At 40.7% G+C, this 22,797-nt stretch overlaps 1 protein-coding gene across 1 annotated transcript; it reads right to left on the bottom strand.

Moving 5' to 3' along the window:
* Positions 1-1,478: 1,478 nt before the first annotated feature.
* Positions 1,479-22,249, bottom strand: LOC124870671 (segment polarity protein dishevelled homolog DVL-3-like). The gene is made up of 15 exons (XM_047369493.1): positions 21,645-22,249; positions 18,956-19,025; positions 15,210-15,325; positions 13,021-13,139; positions 12,390-12,525; positions 11,261-11,351; positions 11,045-11,114; positions 10,803-10,942; positions 10,371-10,447; positions 10,188-10,255; positions 9,520-9,669; positions 6,693-6,824; positions 4,719-4,886; positions 4,336-4,539; positions 1,479-2,147 (listed from the first exon to the last, which is right to left on the bottom strand). Exons 1-15 carry the CDS (start codon positions 21,803-21,805, stop codon positions 1,789-1,791), a joined length of 2,061 nt encoding a protein of 686 aa, XP_047225449.1. The 5' UTR covers positions 21,806-22,249; the 3' UTR covers positions 1,479-1,788.
* Positions 22,250-22,797: the final 548 nt, after the last annotated feature.

Genomic DNA, 22,797 nt, shown 5'->3' with positions numbered 1-22,797 from the left:
TCCTATAATTTCCCAGTTTCTTTTTCACATTTTGTTTAAGTATACAAAATGTTTCCATCACGGTTTCAACTTGGAAGCTGGAGAAACAACTTATAAATGATCAGTGGTGGAGGAAAGGGTGGATGCATGTTTCCCTGAATTGCCAAAATAATTAAAAGAATGATGGATAGATGGCTAGCAAAGAAATATATGCATAAAACTGATGGTTGGATGCAACGTTCAGACAATAAGATCCTGAATAAAGTCTGAATGTACAATTTTTTCACACTTCTATAGACATGGAAAACACTTAAATCTTGAGTCTCTAACAACAGTCCGTGAGGCCTGGTGTCCTGCAACTTATAATGTTCCTCATCCAACACGGGCTGAGCTACCTCAAGCTAATAACCTAATTATTAGATTCAGGTGTGTTGAAATAGCTGCAGGACACCGGCCCTTGAGGACTGGAGTTTGAGACCCCTGACCTGAATCAAATATAGTACTTTTTCACACATTTACACAGCATAGAAACCGTGTTTCCCAGATTTTGTCTTTGCAAAGTCCACTTTCCGGTTTTTTTCTTTAGGGGAAAAAGAGCAACATCGGCTCCATGTACGAGTTTTTCCACCTGAATCTACAGAAAACAGTTTGCACAGGGCCATTCAGTTCTGAGCCAAATTTAACTGCACACACACACACTACTCTTTTTATACTCCCCCCACCCCCCCACACACACACATCTGCAAACCAGACTGCCGAACCTTCACATTCCTGCTCTTGGACAGCCTGGAATCCACTCTTTTACATGCAAATATGACCTGAGGTAGCATGGAAAAAGCCTTGGGAGATGTTTTTTTTTTTCCCCCTTATACATTAAATCACAAACACAAATAAATGAGCCCATAATACGATGCATTTATGTCATAAAACTATATTTATAAATAAAAAGACATTTTTCCTTGATAAAAGAGTAATGTGAAAGTCATGGTAAGAAATTTTTCACTATACATCATCATGAGACTGAAAGTTCTCTGGTTAGCAGATAAAATGTAGTGTAAAAAATGACTCTTTGTGTTCATTGCTCCTGTTGAGCTTCAAAACGAACCTAGTTATGACCAGTTATGTATATAATAAAACAACTGCAACATTACAGTAAACACGACTGCAATTCTACATACAAAATTTCTCATTTCTTTCTCTCTAATGCCAAGCAAATATTTTAAACACTTAAATCAAGGTTAATGTTTAGTGTTCTTTAGCTTTTTTTTTTTCCTTGTTAGGAGGTCAGAGAGAGGCGACTAAAGAACAGGCTTCATTCTCTTTTTTGACATGGGAAGGAGAAGGGGTGGACAAAACAGATACGGAAAGCAGAGTAGAGGTGGGAAGAGTAAAGAGCAGCACAAATGAAAACCATCCATGTGGATTTGAGCTGAGTCATCTTCCCAGTTGAGAGTTTCCACCAGACCACGCCGCCCCCCCCCCCCCCCCCCCCCCCCCCCTCCAGCTTTGTCCTTCAACAAACTTCCCCCACCCCTGAGAAAGACACTTTGGTTCCATCTTGAGCAAGGGTGTTTCTTCACTGAAGAAAGTATGGCATTACTACTTGGGAGAAAAGTACAAGTGATGAGGACATTTTCTAATCAACATGCAAAACTGGGTTGATTTTATGCCTTTGGAAAAGTTATCAAGACCTTGAGTTTACAGCTTTTGCTATCTTGCCTGCCTCCTCTGACTTGTCACGATGTCCTCCTCACCCGAACGGCAATAAGAACATCCAACCTGCTACTATATACCAACTCCAACACGTTGTCACATCACGTCAACAAAGAACTCTCCGGCGTTGCCCACTGCCATACGCAGAGACTGGCGAGAAGCGGTCAGCTCAGGAGGCACAGAGGTCAGCTCTCTGCCTTGTGGAGCACCAGGTGCAGCGGTAGACAGATGCGTAGGCTGGGGGGGCAGTCCAGGGGGGCCGTAAAAAAGGCTGGGCCCGTAGGCTATTGAGTGTGAGTTGGCACTGCGGTGGCTGACAGAGCTACGGATGCTGCGCTCACTGGGGGGAGCTACGGAGCGCTCACTGGGAGCTCTGTGGCTCCTGATCTCAGATTCGCTGCCACTGCCGCCAGATTTTCGACCCTCGTTCTTGCTGCAGTTGGAGCCACTGCTTCCTGTTCAAGGAATAAAAATAGACAATTAAAGAACGAGCCTTTACTTCCATGCCATAAACAATTAACAAGAGCAAATCTTTTAGTGGAAACTCTTTAGACAGCTGGGATGAATGTAACCATTAATACAGACAAAAAACCCATGTACACGCACAGAGAACAGAATGGTAAGGGAGGCTGAAAAAACATCTCCAAGGTCCACTGCAGCAAATAAATGAAGAGTTCACCAAGTCTCCATGATTACCCTTAAAAACTATCTACATGCCAACTGGTTGTTTGGTTATTGTATGATGCCAGAAAAATGCTGTTTCTATCCTGCAATCACAAATGTAAAGATGGCAAGTTTGCTGAACTCAACTGGGACTTTATCTGGAACCATGTGCTTTGGTTAGATGATGACAAGTTTTAGCTTTTTTTTAAGCAAAAAACAATCCAGTTTGGGTCTGGAGTGAAACAAAGGATGAATTTGTGAAAAAGCAGGTCATGCCCATAATTGAGTATTGTGGCAGATCAGTGATGCTATAGGCCTGAAATGTTAGGAGAAGACCAAGTGTTATCCTATTGGCAAAAGAAGGTTGTACAAACTATAACAGCAAGGGGACCAATATTTGCACCACTAGTTATTTAGTTTAAAACAAATATGTCTAAACATGTCTTTTTACCCCAATGTTTGTAAGCTTACCATTTATTTTCCTTTAATTCTTTGTGTTTTATTTATATAAGCATCAGCTTAATCATTTCTATTGTTTGATTAAGTTTGATTAATGAAATAAATGCACTCAATTTAAAGCTTAGATTAAAATGTTCTATTACAGGAACATAATCTTGCACAGTTAAACAAGGATTTATTTTAAGGATTTTAACACACTTTCCCAAAAATTTCCAACAAATTTGTCCACATCTGCGCCTGCATTAAAAAAATATCGATGTATTGTTAACTCAGTATGAGATCAAATTGAAAGCACAACAAGTAGCCTTCATAAACACACTTGTGTTTAGGCATTGCTTCATGTTGTCTTGTAAACTATTCCCAAGCACATTTGAAATTGAGCAGTGCACAACCAAAAAAACAAAAAAGAAGACAACATGACTAAGATGTTGTCTCTGTGGGTCCAGCTGTTGTTAGTCAGTAAATATCTCAAAATTGTAAGCAGGCACCTCATAAAACCACAAAGACTGGTTCTCCTGACAAACATTAAACACACAAAATTCCAGGGTATAAATATGACAAGTTTGGGGTTTGTTTGATAGGTTTTCCTCCATTCCTCACTGAGCCATGTCTTGCAAAGCCAATCAAAACAGGTGATCACACACACCTATAAATGTATTCGAAGTGTGAATATAAAAGCTATTTGATTCAGATGTGATGGACCAGGGACACAACAAACGAGCAGGCAGGAAACTGGCTTTCATGACTGAAATTCTGTGTCCAACTCTGCAGGACCTCCATGTCCAATAACCCCAAAGATGAACTTTATCCTGAATGTGGACATAAATTTTACTTTAGACTGTAAAAGGTGCAGGCATAAGCCAATAAAAATGCTAGTTTTAGCTGTTTTCCTATGTGTTTTTATGAAACAAACACATAACAGTTCGACAAAGAATGACACTAGTAATGTAAGGAATATTATTTTGAGTTAAGTATTTTTTTTTCTTTAGGTTGCAAACTACAAGCTCCTTTGATGTAATTTCTTACATAAACTGAACGATCCATTGAAGGAAATGTGTGCTAAATGTAATCTAAACAAACGTCTAGTAGATGTTATAAAAATGAGCTATTTTGTGTTGAAGGGTCATGTGGCTTTTGTGGCTCTAGACAAATTTTGTTTAACTGGACTGAGGGCAAAAGTACCTCTTAGAGTGGTAACTGCTGATGCCTCACCTAGACAACAGATTAATTTGAAAATAGTTGTAACCAGCTTTTAAAAGGGAGACAGCAAAATCTACTTCTGGGATAAATGTAGTTTCTTTTGATCTCTGTTGGGAGTTTGAATCAGCAAATTAGTGCATCCATCTGAAGGGCAAACAGCACGGCAAACACCTTTGTCACAATACATTCAAGGTGATTTTACTTTTCACCAACAGCCTGGTCTATAACACGAATGTAAGCTGTTTTTATTGTTGAATTGTACACAAAATGACTGATTGATGTGCTGAATTTCCTCCAGCAGGTTTCCTAAACTGAACTCACCACTATGCTGGCTCCCAGCACTGCCAGCTCCTGGCCCACCATGGAAAGGCTGTGGCAGGTCATAAGGATGCGGAATGGAAAACTGGTAAGGCAGAGGCATTGGCCAGGGAGCAGCCCCTGGGTGGGGCAGAGGAGGGACTGTGTCCTGGTCTGAGGCCCCCCCGCTGGAACCATCATGGTCATGTAGGGAGAGGTGGGCCATATCTGAAGAAAACAAGGGAATTATTGGATCTAGACTTCCACTCTGTCGCTTTCTCCTTATATGTATTGTAGATGCTGTAGGTAAATTAGCACTTGTCTTCCTAGCCAACAATTCAAGCAAATCTTCAAACAGAGAGAAAGCAAATCTTCAAAATCTTCATCAAAAAGCTATGTCCACCTACTGCCACAAAGGTCCCCGAAGACATAGTAGCACTGTTCAGAAAAGGTTATCTTATTAACAGTGTGCCGTATGTAGCCGGCCTTCAGCAGGTTGCTGGCATATTTGCGTGCTTCCCGACGATCTGAGAACCCTTCTACATGATGGAAGAGCCAGTCCACCACATCAGACCCTGAGACAGAGAAGGCCAAATACATTTTAGATGAAACACAAGTCTTACTTTTTTTTAAAAATATATACACTGCAAGCTTCTTCATTGATTAGAGCACACAACATTCTTTAAAGCTGCAGAGGGGAGTTCTGAGGAAACCGTGGACTTGGCCTGAAAATTTGAATAAGCAGACCTTACAGGTCCCTCCCCCTTGCTCTCTGCTGTGCAACAGCCCTCCCTCCACAGCAGAGCCTGCTGTGAGTAAGCAGGCCCACGGATGACGGCAGATAAACAGCTATGGGACATTCACTGGTGGTGACGAAACATCGGCTACACGCTTTACATTGACTTTGGCCTGCGCATATTTTAACTACAATCATTAGCACAGCTGCAGCACACCAGCAATCTTTAGCTTGAGCAACAGTACACGCTGTGCGGGGGAGGGGTGTGAGCAGTGCGTACGCCAGCGTGATTGACAGTGCTAAAATATTCCTCCTGGCTCTGATTGGTTGTTTCTGACCGGCAGTGGTGTTTTTCTGCAAGTGGCCGTAAGACCACTGGGAGGAGCCAGAGGAGCTTGATTTATCTGCCTCATATTGTACTGTTGGAACATTGTGACACTTTTAACAAATATGTAAAAAATTATATATTTTACAAAAGTTACCTACTGCAGCTTTAAAGATGCTAGGAAACATCATGAGAAATCATGCAGAAATCCAACAAGTTACTTAGCAACTACAGACAATCCTGAACTACAAACTGCAAAAAGCCAGTATAAAGAAAGGATAAGTGAGAGCATAAAGATGAGTACCATGCCATGCAAAAGTATTCATATTCCTTCTGTTGTTTCACAATTTGTTGTTTTACAACCACACACTTTAAGGTATTTGATCGGCCAACATTATAAAGAGCATAATTGATGTGAAAGGAAGGGATTCATGGTTTTCAAACTTTTTAACATAAAATCTGTAATGTGTGGTGTGCATTTGTTCTTAGCCCCTCTGAGTCAATACTTTGTAGAAGCACCTTTCGTTGCAATCACATCTGCACGTTTCTACTACATGTAGATATTTTTAACCAGTTTTTCTTGCAATGTAGCTTGAGCTCAGTCAGATTGGATGGTGAACGTCTGTGAAAAACAAATTTTCAGGTCTTGCCACTAAATCATAATTGAATTCAGTTCTGGACTTTTACTGAGACATTTAGAGCACAAAAATATGCTCTAATCCGTTCCATTGTAGCTGTGGCTGTATGTTTAGGGTCTTTGTCCAGCTGGAAGTAACCTCCACTGCAGTCTCATGTAGTTGCAGCCTCCAAATGTTTTCTTACCGGGTCAACCTGAAATGAGTTTCATCCATACTCCAATCAGCTCTGAACAACTTCCTCTATACACACCGTCAATGGAAACAAAAAACAGGCATTCCCACAGTACAATGCTGCCACCCCTATGTTTCACGAAGAGGATGACAAAATTGTTTTTGGAATAATGGTGTTTTGCATGTAGACCAAAAAATTCATTTCTTTTGTCTAATGTGAGCAGATTTGGATCAGGTGGCTGGCCATGTCTTAGCAGGTGTGCAGTAACCTAACGCTACTTTAAACGGACCCACTGCTGCGTCTCTTGGTCTTCATGCTACTGTTGCTTACTAATGTTCTCTCCCAAGTATGCTCTACTTTGTGTTGGTCTATAACATAAAATTGTGATAAAATACACTGAAGTGGTTGAAACATAACTGAATGTGGATAAGTTCAAAACCAGTGAATACTTTTGTGAGGCACTGTGTGTAAAGTGACACTGAACCATGTTACCTTCTCCGATAAACATACCAATAAAGGCGTTAGCGATTGTTATCTTGAGCCACATCCTGTCCCGAACCTCCAGACCTGACTCTGGACAGGCCATAGCCTTAGCAACCGTTGCCATGTCGCTATGAATCGAGAGATGAAAGTCATCAAATCCTGGGGAACATAAGATGGCAGATCTTAGTTTACAAACAAATCATCAGCCCACATCATGCAAGAAACTGAGCTACATTCTGTTTTTCTTCCATAACAATTGCAGAACCGCTCAGTTGTGTTAATGGGACAAATGCAAAAATGTTGTTCTGGAATTTGCCTTAAATAATGTTTGGCTTCCTGTAGCCTGAACTAAAATGGGATTAGTGTGCTGTTTTCTTTGTGATTTTAAAACTAGCTTCAGTCAGGTAATTGTTCAGCAGCTCAGCTTAAGCAGCTCAGAAAAAGCCTGACTGTAGAAAATGTATTCCTTAGAACAGCAATCTAACTCATAAATCATTAAAGCCGAGTCCCACTGCATTCCAAGACTGAATATTTTGATAAAGAGTAAAACATTTAGTGTGCGTGGCTAACTCAATCCACCATTCTGTAATATTACACATGAAACACATGTAAACCCATACTGGAGCTGCTTTGAAGAGACTGAAAAAAATCAAGCCATAAATACAGGTCCTTCTCAAAATATTAGCATATTGTGATAAAGTTCATTATTTTCCATAATGTCATGATGAAAATTTAACATTCATATATTTTAGATTCATTGCACACTAACTGAAATATTTCAGGTCTTTTATTGTCTTAATACGGATGATTTTGGCATACAGCTCATGAAAACCCAAAATTCCTATCTCACAAAATTAGCATATTTCATCCGACCAATAAAAGAAAAGTGTTTTTAATACAAAAAACGTCAACCTTCAAATAATCATGTAGTTATGCACTCAATACTTGGTCGGGAATCCTTTTGCAGAAATGACTGCTTCAATGCGGCGTGGCATGGAGGCAATCAGCCTGTGGCACTGCTGAGGTCTTATGGAGGCCCAGGATGCTTCGATAGCGGCCTTTAGCTCATCCAGAGTGTTGGGTCTTGAGTCTCTCAACGTTCTCTTCACAATATCCCACAGATTCTCTATGGGGTTCAGGTCAGGAGAGTTGGCAGGCCAATTGAGCACAGTGATACCATGGTCAGTAAACCATTTACCAGTGGTTTTGGCACTGTGAGCAGGTGCCAGGTCGTGCTGAAAAATGAAATCTTCATCTCCATAAAGCTTTTCAGCAGATGGAAGCATGAAGTGCTCCAAAATCTCCTGATAGCTAGCTGCATTGACCCTGCCCTTGATAAAACACAGTGGACCAACACCAGCAGCTGACACGGCACCCCAGACCATCACTGACTGTGGGTACTTGACACTGGACTTCTGGCATTTTGGCATTTCCTTCTCCCCAGTCTTCCTCCAGACTCTGGCACCTTGATTTCCGAATGACATGCAGAATTTGCTTTCATCCGAAAAAAGTACTTTGGACCACTGAGCAACAGTCCAGTGCTGCTTCTCTGTAGCCCAGGTCTGGGGAATGCGGCACCTGTAGCCCATTTCCTGCACACGCCTGTGCACGGTGGCTCTGGATGTTTCTACTCCAGACTCAGTCCACTGCTTCCGCAGGTCCCCCAAGGTCTGGAATCGGCCCTTCTCCACAATCTTTCTCAGGGTCTGGTCACCTCTTCTCGTTGTGCAGCGTTTTCTGCCACACTTTTTCCTTCCCACAGACTTTCCACTGAGGTGCCTTGATACAGCACTCTGGGAACAGCCTATTCGTTCAGAAATTTCTTTCTGTGTCTTACCCTCTTGCTTGAGAGTGTCAATAGTGGCCTTCTGGACAGCAGTCAGGTCGGCAGTCTTACCCATGATTGGGGTTTTGAGTGATGAACCAGGCTGGGAGTTTTAAAGGCCTCAGGAATCTTTTGCAGGTGTTTAGAGTTAACTTGTTGATTCAGATGATTAGGTTCATAGCTCGTTTAGAGACCCTTTTAATGATATGCTAATTTTGTGAGATATGAATTTTGGGTTTTCATGAGCTGTTAGCCAAAATCATCCGTATTAAGACAATAAAAGACCTGAAATATTTCAGTTAGTGTGCAATGAATCTAAAATATATGAATGTTAAATTTTCATCATGACATTATGGAAAATAATGAACTTTATCACAATATGCTAATATTTTGAGAAGGACCTGTACTTTTAACAGCAAGATCCTTTATTCCATTCTCCGTTTCTGTATTTGAAATAAAGCCAACATTCCACAGAGTATGAAAACTTTTACTGGGCTTATTGTATGAAACAGTCTGATACATATGTTTCGCCTTAAAGCAAAAATATACAGAAAAGCAAATCAAATCACAAGCTGGTTGAAAAGTGTGCTGAAAGAGGAAACGTGTTCCTTCTAGAAATGAAGGCAAAACGTCCTGGTTGTTTCCAGCGATTACAGGGGTGATTAAACCCGTGAGTTATAGCTCAGTTTGGAGGAGAGTTATTGAACAGATGGAAGCTGTGGGGCTGAAAACTGGAACAGAGAGGAGTCACAGGAATGCAGTTTAAGGGCGAGGCCACACTTTGAGTCTTGAGCAAAATGTCGGTGAGAGATGGTGATGTTACTGCATTTTTAAAAGTCAGAAGGTAGAGTCTTTGTGATAGCAAAGTTGTTCAATATTCAAGTTATAATATTTAAACAAACCAGAAGCACTGCTCTTACATTATAGCAGACTATGTGGAGCATAAATGAAAGTGACGACAGTTGTTTTGAATAAAAATGCTGCAATAACAAGCCACAGCAGACAGCTGTAGGGGGTGATATGACTCACTTTCAGTCTCGGGAATGGAGCTACTGATGGAGGAGCTGGTGGAGGTGACTGTGCTCATGGAAGGGCTCATGCCATACGGAGGGTAAACTCCGGTCATGGCGGCTGTGTGGGACACCCACGCAGCTGGGTCAATGGGCCGGATGGGCTCGCCTGTTAAATGTAAGGAAAGTAGTTAGAGTGCTTCAGCAGAACAGGTCTAAGTGCTTTGTAATGTCCTCCTTTCATGTGGAGAAATCAAATTAGTTTTCGTGAGGACGTTTAATTGCCAACAGAATAAAACTAGACTTTCACAATAAATTCCTTAACATCAGTAAAACCTAAAATTACAATTAAGTGAACAAAAAGACCTTTGAACTGGCCAAACATATTACACAGGCCAAATGTGTATCTAGACTTTAAATATATTAGTGTAAATACACGACAACTGAAATATAACAGCCTATGAAATATTGCATGATTGCAGTTCAGAATCAGAATTCTTTATTTGTCATTGCTCCACATGGGTGCAACGAAATTTACGACTGCAACATTGTACACATTGAACTTGTGATGATCATTGCGAGTGAATATATTGTGCTACTCTTAAACCCAAAATTTCCAATGAGAAAAAGATAACTAACACTTTCTGCATATATTCCCCAACTTATCAGAAAGAAAGAACCACTCACTCCTGGGAAGAGCAAAACAGCTTCGAGGGTTTGGGTCCCAGCACTTTGCAACAGTCAGAGTAATGGGGCTGTTCGAAACACAGACAACCACTAAATATAACCATAATCAAATTTTCTCCAACTTTAATAGACTCCCATTTTATGGGTATAATTATGTGGCGCGTATTTATGAATGCAACTAACCCTGGTTTGTGCACGATGTCTCTCAGAACCCGGACTGCATCGTCGTTGCTCATGTTCTCAAAGTTTATGTCGTTCACCTAGACAGGAAATAATGTCAGGAAATTAAACAGAGCCAGATTGTCTGCATTTTGCTTACAGCAGAATGCACAATAAAATAATACCCACACAACAGTTTCTCAGTTGTGCCAATAAATCCCACTGTGCAAAATTACTCGGACTTGCATTGTCTCAAAAGGGGGCTACTACATAAGAATTTGGAAAATAATTTTTCCCTGTAAACATTTTTACAAGATATTAAGGTGCCACAAACTGAAAAACCTTGCTTAATAAAAATGGCTGCATTTAGAGAAAATATCCTATTTAAAATGTAATGTATGCACCAGAAACCTTCAGGAAATCTACTTTTCTTTTAGTTCTTTTCACATTTCACACCTGCAAGAGCATGTCCCCAGGCTCTATCCGTCCATCTGCAGCCACAGCTCCTCCCTTCATGATAGAGCCAATGTAGATCCCTCCATCTCCTCTCTCATTACTCTGACCCACAATACTGATGCCCAAGAAGTTGTACTTCTCTGTGAAGTGAAAGAGGAAAAAAGCAGAATAAAAAGGGAAGTGAAGCAACAGTAAAGGGAGTAAATGGTGAAAATGAAGTCCAAAATGAACATGTGTCTTACCCATATTAAGAGTTACGGTGATGATGTTCAGAGACATGGTAGAATCTGTGATGCTGCTGAATGACGAAGACTGCAGAGGACATTTAAGAGAACTAATGAATAGCCAGGAGGGGAAAAAACAAAGCTAAAACAAAAGAATAAAACTGGCAGGGAACTTTCATCAACACATCTTTAGTGGAATTGCTGTGCGCTACTTAAAGGAGTGTGGTGTCTCACCCTGTCCATATTGGAAGCCTTTGGTTTACGTCGGCGACGGCGGTGTCGTCTCATTAATCTAGATGAGCTCTGCTCAGTGGAGCTGCTAAACCTAAAAAGGCAATTTTATTTGTAATTATAAATATTATACAGTATACATACTAGACTACATTAGAACTATTTACCCATTTAAAAAATATGACAAACAATCCATTGTGTGTGCAAAAGCATCATTTAAATACAGTTACAGTTAGAAGAATTTGATTTGCTGCAAAGCAATACATTGTTAACAAGGTAGACAAGACGACATCTATTTTTGTTAAACTTAAGTAAATGGAGCTGGTAGCAGAACCAACTTCAACCCCACCTAACACATTTTTTGAAGGTGGTTTTGGAGACTTTATCTTGACAGGTGAAGAAGAGTTATAATAAAAAGCAGAGACATGCTAAAGAATAAACTTCTGGGCGCGGCGCTGATGGTGTAGGGGTTAAGCGCACGACCATATACGGAGGCTACAGTCCTCGAAGCGGCCGTCCCCCTTTCTCTACCCCTCTTTCCTGTCTGCCTACTGTCAAAAAATTAAAAAAATAAAGGCCACTAGTGCCGAAAAAATATCTTAAAAGAATAAACTTCTGACTTAAATTGTCCTGTCTCAGCCTGACTGGTGAGTTAGAAACTAACAATCTGATCATTTTTCTACACCATAAATAAGTGCTCCCAGGTCATAGGATGTTGTAACTGACTGAAGACTTAAAGTTAACTCTTTGCAGTACCAGTGAGGTGTTTAAAAATAAAGTCTGGACCTTTGTCATGGTGTCTTTGGTGAAATCATGCTTTATACCAACTGCTCTGCTCCATATATAAATAATTAATGACCGATCACAGCATGAAGACTAGAATTGTTTTTGTATGCTGTTCCTATATCTACTTGTATCATAGCACTTTAAACAGAAATCGGAATCTGGAGGTCAACGCTTACAAAAACCAGAGTTCAGAAATCAACCACAAAATCCTGATCTGTGAATTTATAATAAAAAAAACACAAGAAAATTACTTCTTCACCATAAATCTGAAATAAACTAAGCCTCCCTGTGATTTCCCTAAAATCACAGCTGACAATGTTCAGGAAAGTTATATTCAACATCTGACCGGCTGGTTGCGTCATCATCCTCCGAGTCAAAGCAGGACGTAGACTCTAGCTCGCTGCTCATGAAGGACGAGCAGCTGTCGTACTCGGCTGCTCCGCGTCCCATCGCTCGTGATGAATACCCATTCTGCCTCCCACCTGCAGCAGGACAGCATTTTAATGCAAACTGAGTGGTTGCACTCCAAAAGACAAAAACATAAATAAAACCCCATTAAATGGGTATTAAAGTTCCCATGAAGGTACCATTTTTATATTTTATTCAAATATACTGCATGTGATTTTCTTTAAGACAGCGCCGCTCTGACACCAGCTGTTTCTAACTTTAATAAAAGGTAAAATTCAAAGCTTTTGTGTTACTTCAAACTTTATTTTTGTTCTTTCATCCACATCTTAACAGAAAAGGTGTAACATACAAAACACCAGAGCTTTTGCCTGTGGTGTTTTTTTGTCCATGTTGGATCAAACAACGATTAACAAACACTTGCAAAAAAACAAATTTACTCTATCACTCAAGTATGTCCTCTCTTTATTTTAACAACAAGGTAACTATGGCTACGGGTATGTGCAAATGAATGAAATCCAACAAACTAGAACTATGCATTAAGAACACAACAGGCAGCCCAACTTTCTGACCGTGGTCGTTTGTGTGTTTTCGTCTCGGCCTCTCCCTGTCTCTGTCTCTCCTTTGCGACACAATGGAGCCGGTTTCTGTGTCATTGTCCAAGCTGTCCCGCCCGCTTGCTGCTTTCCCGCTGAAGACGGAGAGAAAGCAAAGGAAAGTTACAGAATTACCAGAGCAGCTGGCTTCCTTAAACAACCATTAAAATACAGGTCCTTCTAAAAAAATTAGCATATTGTGATAAAGTTCATTATTTTCCATAATGTCATGATGAAAATTTAACATTCATATATTTTAGATTCATTGCACACTAACTGAAATATTTCAGGTCTTTTATTGTCTTAATACGGATGATTTTGGCATACAGCTCATGAAAACCCAAAATTCCTATCTCACAAAATTAGCATATCATTAAAAGGGTCTCTAAACGAGCTATGAACCTAATCATCTGAATCAACGAGTTAACTCTAAACACCTGCAAAAGATTCCTGAGGCCTTTAAAACTCCCAGCCTGGTTCATCACTCAAAACCCCAATCATGGGTAAGACTGCCGACCTGACTGCTGTCCAGAAGGCCACTATTGACACCCTCAAGCAAGAGGGTAAGACACAGAAAGAAATTTCTGAACGAATAGGCTGTTCCCAGAGTGCTGTATCAAGGCACCTCAGTGGGAAGTCTGTGGGAAGGAAAAAGTGTGGCAGAAAACGCTGCACAATGAGAAGAGGTGACCGGACCCTGAGGAAGATTGTGGAGAAGGGCCGATTCCAGACCTTGGGGGACCTGCGGAAGCAGTGGACTGAGTCTGGAGTAGAAACATCCAGAGCCACCGTGCACAGGCGTGTGCAGGAAATGGGCTACAGGTGCCGCATTCCCCAGGTCAAGCCACTTTTGAACCAGAAACAGCGGCAGAAGCGCCTGACCTGGGCTACAGAGAAGCAGCACTGGACTGTTGCTCAGTGGTCCAAAGTACTTTTTTCGGATGAAAGCAAATTCTGCATGTCATTCGGAAATCAAGGTGCCAGAGTCTGGAGGAAGACTGGGGAGAAGGAAATGCCAAAATGCCAGAAGTCCAGTGTCAAGTACCCACAGTCAGTGATGGTCTGCTGCTGGTGTTGGTCCACTGTGTTTTATCAAGGGCAGGGTCAATGCAGCTAGCTATCAGGAGATTTTGGAGCACTTCATGCTTCCATCTGCTGAAAAGCTTTATGGAGATGAAGATTTCATTTTTCAGCACGACCTGGCACCTGCTCACAGTGCCAAAACCACTGGTAAATGGTTTACTGACCATGGTATCACTGTGCTCAATTGGCCTGCCAACTCTCCTGACCTGAACCCCATAGAGAATCTGTGGGATATTGTGAAGAGAACGTTGAGAGACTCAAGACCCAACACTCTGGATGAGCTAAAGGTCGCTATCGAAGCATCCTGGGCCTCCATCAGACCTCAGCAGTGCCACAGGCTGATTGCCTCCATGCCACGCCGCATTGAAGCAGTCATTTCTGCAAAAGGATTCCCGACCAAGTATTGAGTGCATAACTGTACATGATTATTTGAAGGTTGATGTTTTTCGTATAAAAAACACTTTTCTTTTATTGGTCGGATGAAATATGCTAATTTTGTGAGATAGGAATTTTGGGTTTTCATGAGCTGTATGCCAAAATCATCCGTATTAAGACAATAAAAGACCTGAAATATTTCAGTTAGTGTGCAATGAATCTAAAATATATGAATGTTAAATTTTCATCATGACATTATGGAAAATAATGAACTTTATCACAATATGCTAATATTTTGAGAAGGACCTGTAAATGCTTATAATTAATCTCTCTCGTTAGAATTCAAATGGATGGACAGAGGTAGTTTTGCCAAATGAAGCTGAATATTTAGAAGAAATTACACAATTGGTTACTTAGTGAGTACTGCATTTATTTGACCATCATGCATGCATTCTGGTTTTAATGTGTTTCAGAAAAACATTAACTCTCTTAATAAATAAACTACAACGAATATGGAAAAAAACATTCATTGCTCCATATCATTCTCTTCCACAAACTCGAGTAATAAAAGAGTAAATATATTTTCTTTAGAGATTAGGAAACAGAAAGGCAAAATCATGTCTAGTTTTCTAAACTAATGCATAGGAAAAAATCTAAATTAACAAAAACCGACCAGAGGAAACAGAACTGTCTTTGAATGTACTGACTGGTAGGACGGTGGTCTTGAGTCTCCAATACCCCCGGTTCTCTCCAAAGGGGGTGTCTGCTCCAAGCTGTCGGCCACCGAGCCTGCGTCTGTGTGAGCGCCGTCTCCCGACACCAACTATCCACGGACAGAGTACAATCAGTCAGACAGATTTTGAGAAACATGGAGAGGAAACGCTGTTGGGCTCTAGTTTTACAACAAACTGGTGTGTTAAAACTACGAGCCACACTTCTGTAAAATTGTTCAAACTAACTTTACATAGTTTGTCAAGTATAAAACAACATGTCAGGGTCAGATTATCAATTGTTTTCATCACTATTTTATAAAATATTTTTTAATAAACCTACTGTCCCAAATACGAGTTTTCTTGTGCCTCTGATGACATCACTTAAGGCAAAGCAACAGATCAGAGTTTGTGAGTACACCCGTTTGTATTCTTCTCCCTTTTTGGAATACTTTAGTAAATTCTTCCTTCAAAGCCTCATCTTATTTCACTTAACAAGAAGACTGAATTTCAGAGGAAGGGCAGTACAGTTACAGAGGAAGACTGTTTAGTGACTGTTCTGTAAAGAGCTGCATAATATCCAGAATCAAAATTGGAATTTCAATACATGCAATATCAAGGACAGCTTGCATCCAGTAACTGATAAGCCATCATATTTCAAGTGTCATGGACTCTTCTTGCTAACAACATTTTCTAGTTTTAAGATGCATCGAATCCAGCAGAAAAGCATATGTCCCTAACCTTTATCTAATATACAGGTCCTTCTCAAAATATTAGCATATTGTGATAAAGTTCATTATTTTCCATAATTTCAAGATGAAAATTTAACATTCATATATTTTAGATTCATTGCACACTAACTGAAATATTTCAGGTCTTTTATTGTCTTAATACGGATGATTTTGGCATACAGCTCATGAAAACCCAAAATTCCTATCTCACAAAATTAGCATATTTCATCCGACCAATAAAAGAAAAGTGTTTTTAATACAAAAAACGTCAACCTTCAAATAATCATGTACAGTTATGCACTCAATACTTGGTCGGGAATCCTTTGGCAGAAATGACTGCTTCAATGCGGCGTGGCATGGAGGCAATCAGCCTGTGGCACTGCTGAGGTCTTATGGAGGCCCAGGATGCTTCGATAGCGGCCTTTAGCTCATCCAGAGTGTTGGGTCTTGAGTCTCTCAACGTTCTCTTCACAATATCCCACAGATTCTCTATGGGGTTCAGGTCAGGAGAGTTGGCAGGCCAATTGAGCACAGTGATACCATGGTCAGTAAACCATTTACCAGTGGTTTTGGCACTGTGAGCAGGTGCCAGGTCGTGCTGAAAAATGAAATCTTCATCTCCATAAAGCTTTTCAGCAGATGGAAGCATGAAGTGCTCCAAAATCTCCTGATAGCTAGCTGCATTGACCCTGCCCTTGATAAAACACAGTGGACCAACACCAGCAGCTGACACGGCACCCCAGACCATCACTGACTGTGGGTACTTGACACTGGACTTCTGGCATTTTGGCATTTCCTTCTCCCCAGTCTTCCTCCAGACTCTGGCACCTTGATTTCCGAATGACATGCAGAATTTGCTTTCATCCGAAAAAAGTACTTTGGACCACTGAGCAACAGTCCAGTGCTGCTTCTCTGTAGTTCAGGTCAGGCGCTTCTGCCGCTGTTTCTGGTTCAAAAGTGGCTTGACCTGGGGAATGCGGCACCTGTAGCCCATTTCCTGCACACGCCTGTGCACGGTGGCTCTGGATGTTTCTACTCCAGACTCAGTCCACTGCTTCCGCAGGTCCACCAAGGTCTGGAATCGGCCCTTCTCCAAAATCTTCCTCAGGGTCCGGTCACCTCTTCTCGTTGTGCAGCGTTTTCTGCCACACTTTTTCCTTCCCACAGACTTCCCACTGAGGAGCCTTGATACAGCACTCTGGGAACAGCCTATTCGTTCAGAAATTTCTTTCTGTGTCTTACCCTCTTGCTTGAGGGTGTCAATAGTGGCCTTCTGGACAGCAGTCAGGTCGGCAGTCTTACCCATGATTGGGGTTTTGAGTGATGAACCAGGCTGGGAGTTTTAAAGGCCTCAGGAATCTTTTGCAGGTGTTTAGAGTTAACTCGTTGATTCAGATGATTAGGTTCATAGCTCGTTTAGAGACCCTTTTAATGATATGCTAATTTTGTGAGATAGGAATTTTGGGTTTTCATGAGCTGTATGCCAAAATCATCCGTATTAAGACAATAAAAGACCTGAAATATTTCAGTTAGTGTGCAATGAATCTAAAATATATGAATGTTAAATTTTCATCATGACATTATGGAAAATAATGAACTTTATCACAATATGCTAATATTTTGAGAAGGACCTGTATTATTAAACTCAAAAAAATACATCAAATGCATTCTAGTGTTTACTAATGCTGGTTGCTTGGCCTGATTCTTGTGGTTTTTGTGATGTCATCAACCGAACTGCGCACAAAGCTGAATTTACATACAAGCAATAAAATACAAACTCTTAAAACTTATATGTTATATTATATATAACATGTATTTTTGAAATCCTGCTGTGGAAATCTATATTTCATTTCATGTTTTTATTGTGTGCGTATATTTTTAGGTGGAAAAAAAACTCTGGATAGCATCTTTAACACCATGTTGGAGGCTAAATTTTATTTTTTCCACTTTAGTACTAACCAGGAAAACCTCCAAAGTATTTTTTGATAAGCCCTATTATTCAGTTGACCATTAAGCATAGCATCATTATATTTTTCAAGCAACGATAATAAGGTCTGCTGTAGATCAGGCTGCTTGGACCCCAGAGGACAATCGATCAGATCACTGAAACAACAGATGAGCGCTGTAGACATACAAATGGATGGAGCAGAAATAACTGCGCTGTTTGTGGAAAATTCTGTGAACCCTACAGCGATAAAAGCAGGCATGCACACACCGACAGAGGATGTGATTATTTTTTTTTACAGCCACGCAACCTCTAAACACTCTAATGAAAATGATCACATCAGAGGAGCACATTAGGTTCTGCACAATCTATTACACACCTAACAAGACAGCAGCAACTTTGTGTTGATGAATCTTAAAAAAATAAAGGCTGTAATTATAACCACATGGTGAGGCATTAACAGCAGGCATAAACCTCTTGCATCCAGACACAGAACAGTCTTCCTCTTTGACTTTTTTCTCTCCTTCCTGTGAGATTTAATATTCTTGTTAGATCAAATGAAGTGAGAGCCTTGGTCATCGGACATTTTCCTGCTATCCTGTGATTTCACTTGCTTTTAATTTAATTTGAGCAGAAAGAAAAGCAGAGGGGGTATGAACCAGCACCAGATGTACCTTGTGTTCTTGACACAGGAAAATTACTGGTACAGACTTTACAGGAGAGTAATACAAGGTAATAATACATGTAGGTGTTGATTAGTTTGTTGAATGACTTTGAATGAAGTGTTTCAAAGCTGCTGAGGACTAATATGTTCATCAGAGAGCTAAAACAGCCCAATTGGAAAAGGGAGAGCATGCATGTGTTCATCCGAGGATCATTAGCTGATAATGACATTATTGCATAGATGCTTAAGGCCACTCCCAGGAGATGATGTATGGTCATGGTTGGTGCCCAACAGATGGTAATTACTGCTACACTTTAATGGTACTCAATTATAACTCACTTACAGTGAACAGACACAAAAACAAAACAAGCAAAACCTACTCCAGGATTCATTTTGAGCTTACCCATGACACCACACGCCCATTGAAACAAGGCAGCTTAGCGTTGTCGTCAGATATCTCTTCCTTTACCACTCTGCAAAGAGAGAGAAGCTTTCTTTCAGTAACCACAGTTTTAAAAACAGTCTGCGGGTAATAAAACACGAGGGGTGCACTTTGAAGCAGTCGTGATGGACCATGCAGCCTGTTTTCTTTTACTGTTGGTTTACATACACTACTACTACACATAAGACCCCAAGCCAAAGCAATCTACACTGAGAAACATTTTCTAAAAGTTACAGGTTTGAAAACTGCTACAAAGTCATACTGTCTCAGTGGTTGAAAACCTATTTAATGAGATCTGAGAGAAAGTGACGGAGTGACAGGAGGTTTCTCCGACTGCATCGAGGAACGTGGCACTGCCCCCATCCCTACGTGTTGCTGCGCACTGCTGGTCAGTTAGCTGAAAGAATTACAAACTAAAGGAGCACTGCCCTGAATTATTAAACTTTTTCAACTGAGATCCTGGACACCAGCAGCTGAAATGACCCGGACTCGGCCTCAGCGATAGGATGAGGAGTTCTATTATCTGGGGGAGCTCAGTAAAGCCGCCGCTCTAGGGAGGTTTGGGCATCTGGCTAGGATGCCTCCCTTTGGAGCTTTTCCAGGCACATACCACTGGGAGCAAACTCTGGCACAGACCCAAAACCCTTTGGAGGGAGTACATATATCCCTTCTGGTCTTGGGATCTTCTTGAATGAGCTGGAGAGTGTTGGTAGGGTGTGGGATGTCCAGGTTTCTCTCTTAGACACGTTACCCCTGTAAACCATTCTCGGATAAGGGGAAGACAATAGACAAAGTTCCAGTGCAGGAGCTGCATTTGGTATGTGTGTTAAGCAGCTGGCTGCAGGGTGGCTACCACAGCAGATAGCCTGCATAATTAAGAAGTAATAATAACAAGTAATACCAGCTTCTTACACTTGTGTTACCCTATAAACAATAAAAGCAGATGGAAAAACAGATCTTTTTGTGCAATAACCACTTGAAAACTGCTACTGAATTTAAACGGTCTTTACACTATATTAGTACTTAAGAATCTACAGCAAAATAAAAAGAAATAAATATTATAGATAGCATCATTATCCCTGTTATAATCAATGTTCTATTATTTTAGCACCAGTAGGACAAATGTTGCTTTCCCGTTTCAAAAAGAAGCAATTAAACCATTTTACAAATCTTTGTGTAAGATACAGCCGGATTTTTCACAAGATATACGAGTGTAAACTATGAAAAAGGTTTTCAACTTGGCTAAAAACTATTCCCAAACTAAACAATGTTTCAAAGACTGTCTTATCACTGAGCTATTACTACTTTTAATTAAATTCCTCTGGTTTCTGCCTTAAACTGTATATTTTATTCTGAAATGTTCCCTATTTATTTTATGTACACTGTATATTACTAATCTGACATTGCTATACTTGTTTTAAATTTTTGGTTGTTTCTGATATTGCTAATTGTATAAATACTACTACTTCTATTTTTAGGGGCTTGGCGCTTTAAAAGAAACTCCTTCCACGTTCTTCTCGCTCCCTGTGCTGCAATAACTTTTGTATTTTTGAGCTAAATTAACTAAACACTATGAGACCATGACATTTTTTAAGAGAATCACACAGAGACTCAAGCTTACATATATTGTACAGCTATATGTGTATGTGTAAATGTACATTAGAATCAAAGGCCTTAAAGACACCATGACACATATTATGGCTAAATTTGGCAGGAATTCAATAAGTGCTCCAAAAATGGACAAATCTATATATCCAAGAAAATAAATCAAAGCTTAGAGAAACTTTCTTGAGAAAATAATGGTATAAAAACACTTGAATAACTGTCTTATTCCATCGTCATGGTTTACAGCTGAGGTTTAAGGAGGGTTTCTTCCTATAATATAATAAAAAGAAATGAGTATTTCCTACTTGCAAACCTTTAAGTTCTTGCCCCACCCTAGTGGTGTTTATTCAGGGGCAACATTGGAAAACTGGCACAAGTGTTGCCAAAAATGTCCCAGAAACTCTTGTCTAAATAAGGATAAAGCGCCCACTTTTCCTTGCTGTGTTTTAACACAAAAGGACATGCTCATAAAGCTGCCAGAGTGATGAAGAGGACATTCCTGTGTCCAACTCTGCATTCCTCTGGCTAATAGACAACAACAGCAGCAGCAGCAGGGGCCTGCAGACCTTACTGACTCAAACTGGCCCTGTACATTCTGACACTAGCCCGTTAGCATATGCTTTCAGTGCACGAACCTGCATCTGACAGGGCTAAAATCAGATCAAGTAATGACCCATGATGTCAGCTATCACAATTTAGATTTTATCTGTTAAATCTGTAAAAGTCATTGTAGTGGGGTGTTTTTTGTTTTGTTTTTTCTGATTCAGGGGACTGTAACACCAAAGTTGGCCATAGAAATTCGAGGCAAGCAATGTAAACAAACGAGCTCTGGACGCAGAGCAGATACGCGAAGACTGTGGAAGCTAGCAGCTAACAAAGAAACGTCAGAGCACTCACAAGCAGCTAATGTAAAAGAAAGAGGAGAACACAGCTGGACCAGGTGACGAATAAGTTAAGAGCAGTCTATTTCAGTCGTTTAACAAAATGGGTCGTTATCTTAACTCCGCGGTACGCACAATGATAATAACCCTGTTAAAACAGTTACCCGAAGTCATCGTCCATAGATTTGAAGAAGAACTTGTAGTTTGGTTTCTTCAGGACATTTTTGAAGTCTGCTAGAGTGACTTTGTCTGAAGGTACGGGCAGCTTTACAAGGTATGGTGTCTCCTGGTCGTCGAGGTGGTAGATGATTTTGGTTTCCCCCATCTCGGACTGTGGCTGTGGCAACAAGGCAGGCTGGGATCATCAAGCCGAGGGCCTGGCAGGCTCCCTCTCGGACCCCGACTCCCCGTTGCGCTGGCGGCGGCGGCGGCTATGCCGCGGTTCTCCGGTGGGTTTCTGGTTCGTCAGCTCGGCGCTTTTAGTCCGGGATCGGGTTTTCTTTTCTTGCGACAGCTCAACAAAACGCCTGCCTGAATACAGAAAAGAAAGGAGAATAACACTTGCTCCTCCACAAAGCGTCCCAACACGGTCTAAAGACCGAACCGCGGTTGATTCGGGTTCAGGTAAACTCCGGATATGTTGCAGAAAGCTTTGGGGTAAAATAAAAAAAAAGTTTTAAAAAGCAGCAAAATCAAGATACTCAGAAAGGGTGGCTTTCCCTTCTCGTTAACTGCCAAGCTCGGCACTTTGTTGCACACGAAACAGAAAAAAAAAATCTTTCACTGTTCTCAGAGAGGCGCCACCCACAGGTGAGGAGGAGAGCTGCAGGCCATCAGAGTAGGGACACTATAATCGAGTAGAAATAAAATATTTAAAGGGGCTCTCAAAAAGGTTCATACCTCTGTCAAATAGCAGTGACTCGAGGGGGCTGAAGATTTCTTTATTTGAAAAAGGTCTTACTTTCTTTCCCAATGCACTACTTTAGTAAATAGAATAAAGATAAATGGCATTTTCTGGTCATAAACTACAGATATATTTATCCAGATGTAAACATTCTCACATCAGCACGCAGATCTAAAGGCAACCTGTGGTTAAGCGCTTTCCTCAGGGTCACACTGACATGTGACAGGGGAAGAACTGGGATTTGAAACCTTAAAGTCTTGATTGCATGACCACTCTTCACACTGAGTTGCAGTGAATAGTTTTGGAAAGCACTTATCAAACCAACATACCGGAAACAATGAAGGGGATAATACTTCCTACTTTTGTTTTAATGGTTATGGTTTGGTAGGTTATATTTTAAATTGGCATCATCA

This window comes from Girardinichthys multiradiatus, chromosome 6 (genome assembly GCF_021462225.1).
Source record: "Girardinichthys multiradiatus isolate DD_20200921_A chromosome 6, DD_fGirMul_XY1, whole genome shotgun sequence".
Lineage (NCBI taxonomy): Eukaryota > Metazoa > Chordata > Actinopteri > Cyprinodontiformes > Goodeidae > Girardinichthys > Girardinichthys multiradiatus.
Note: the sequence above shows the minus strand (reverse complement) of the source record. Positions and strands in the feature narration are given on the sequence as shown.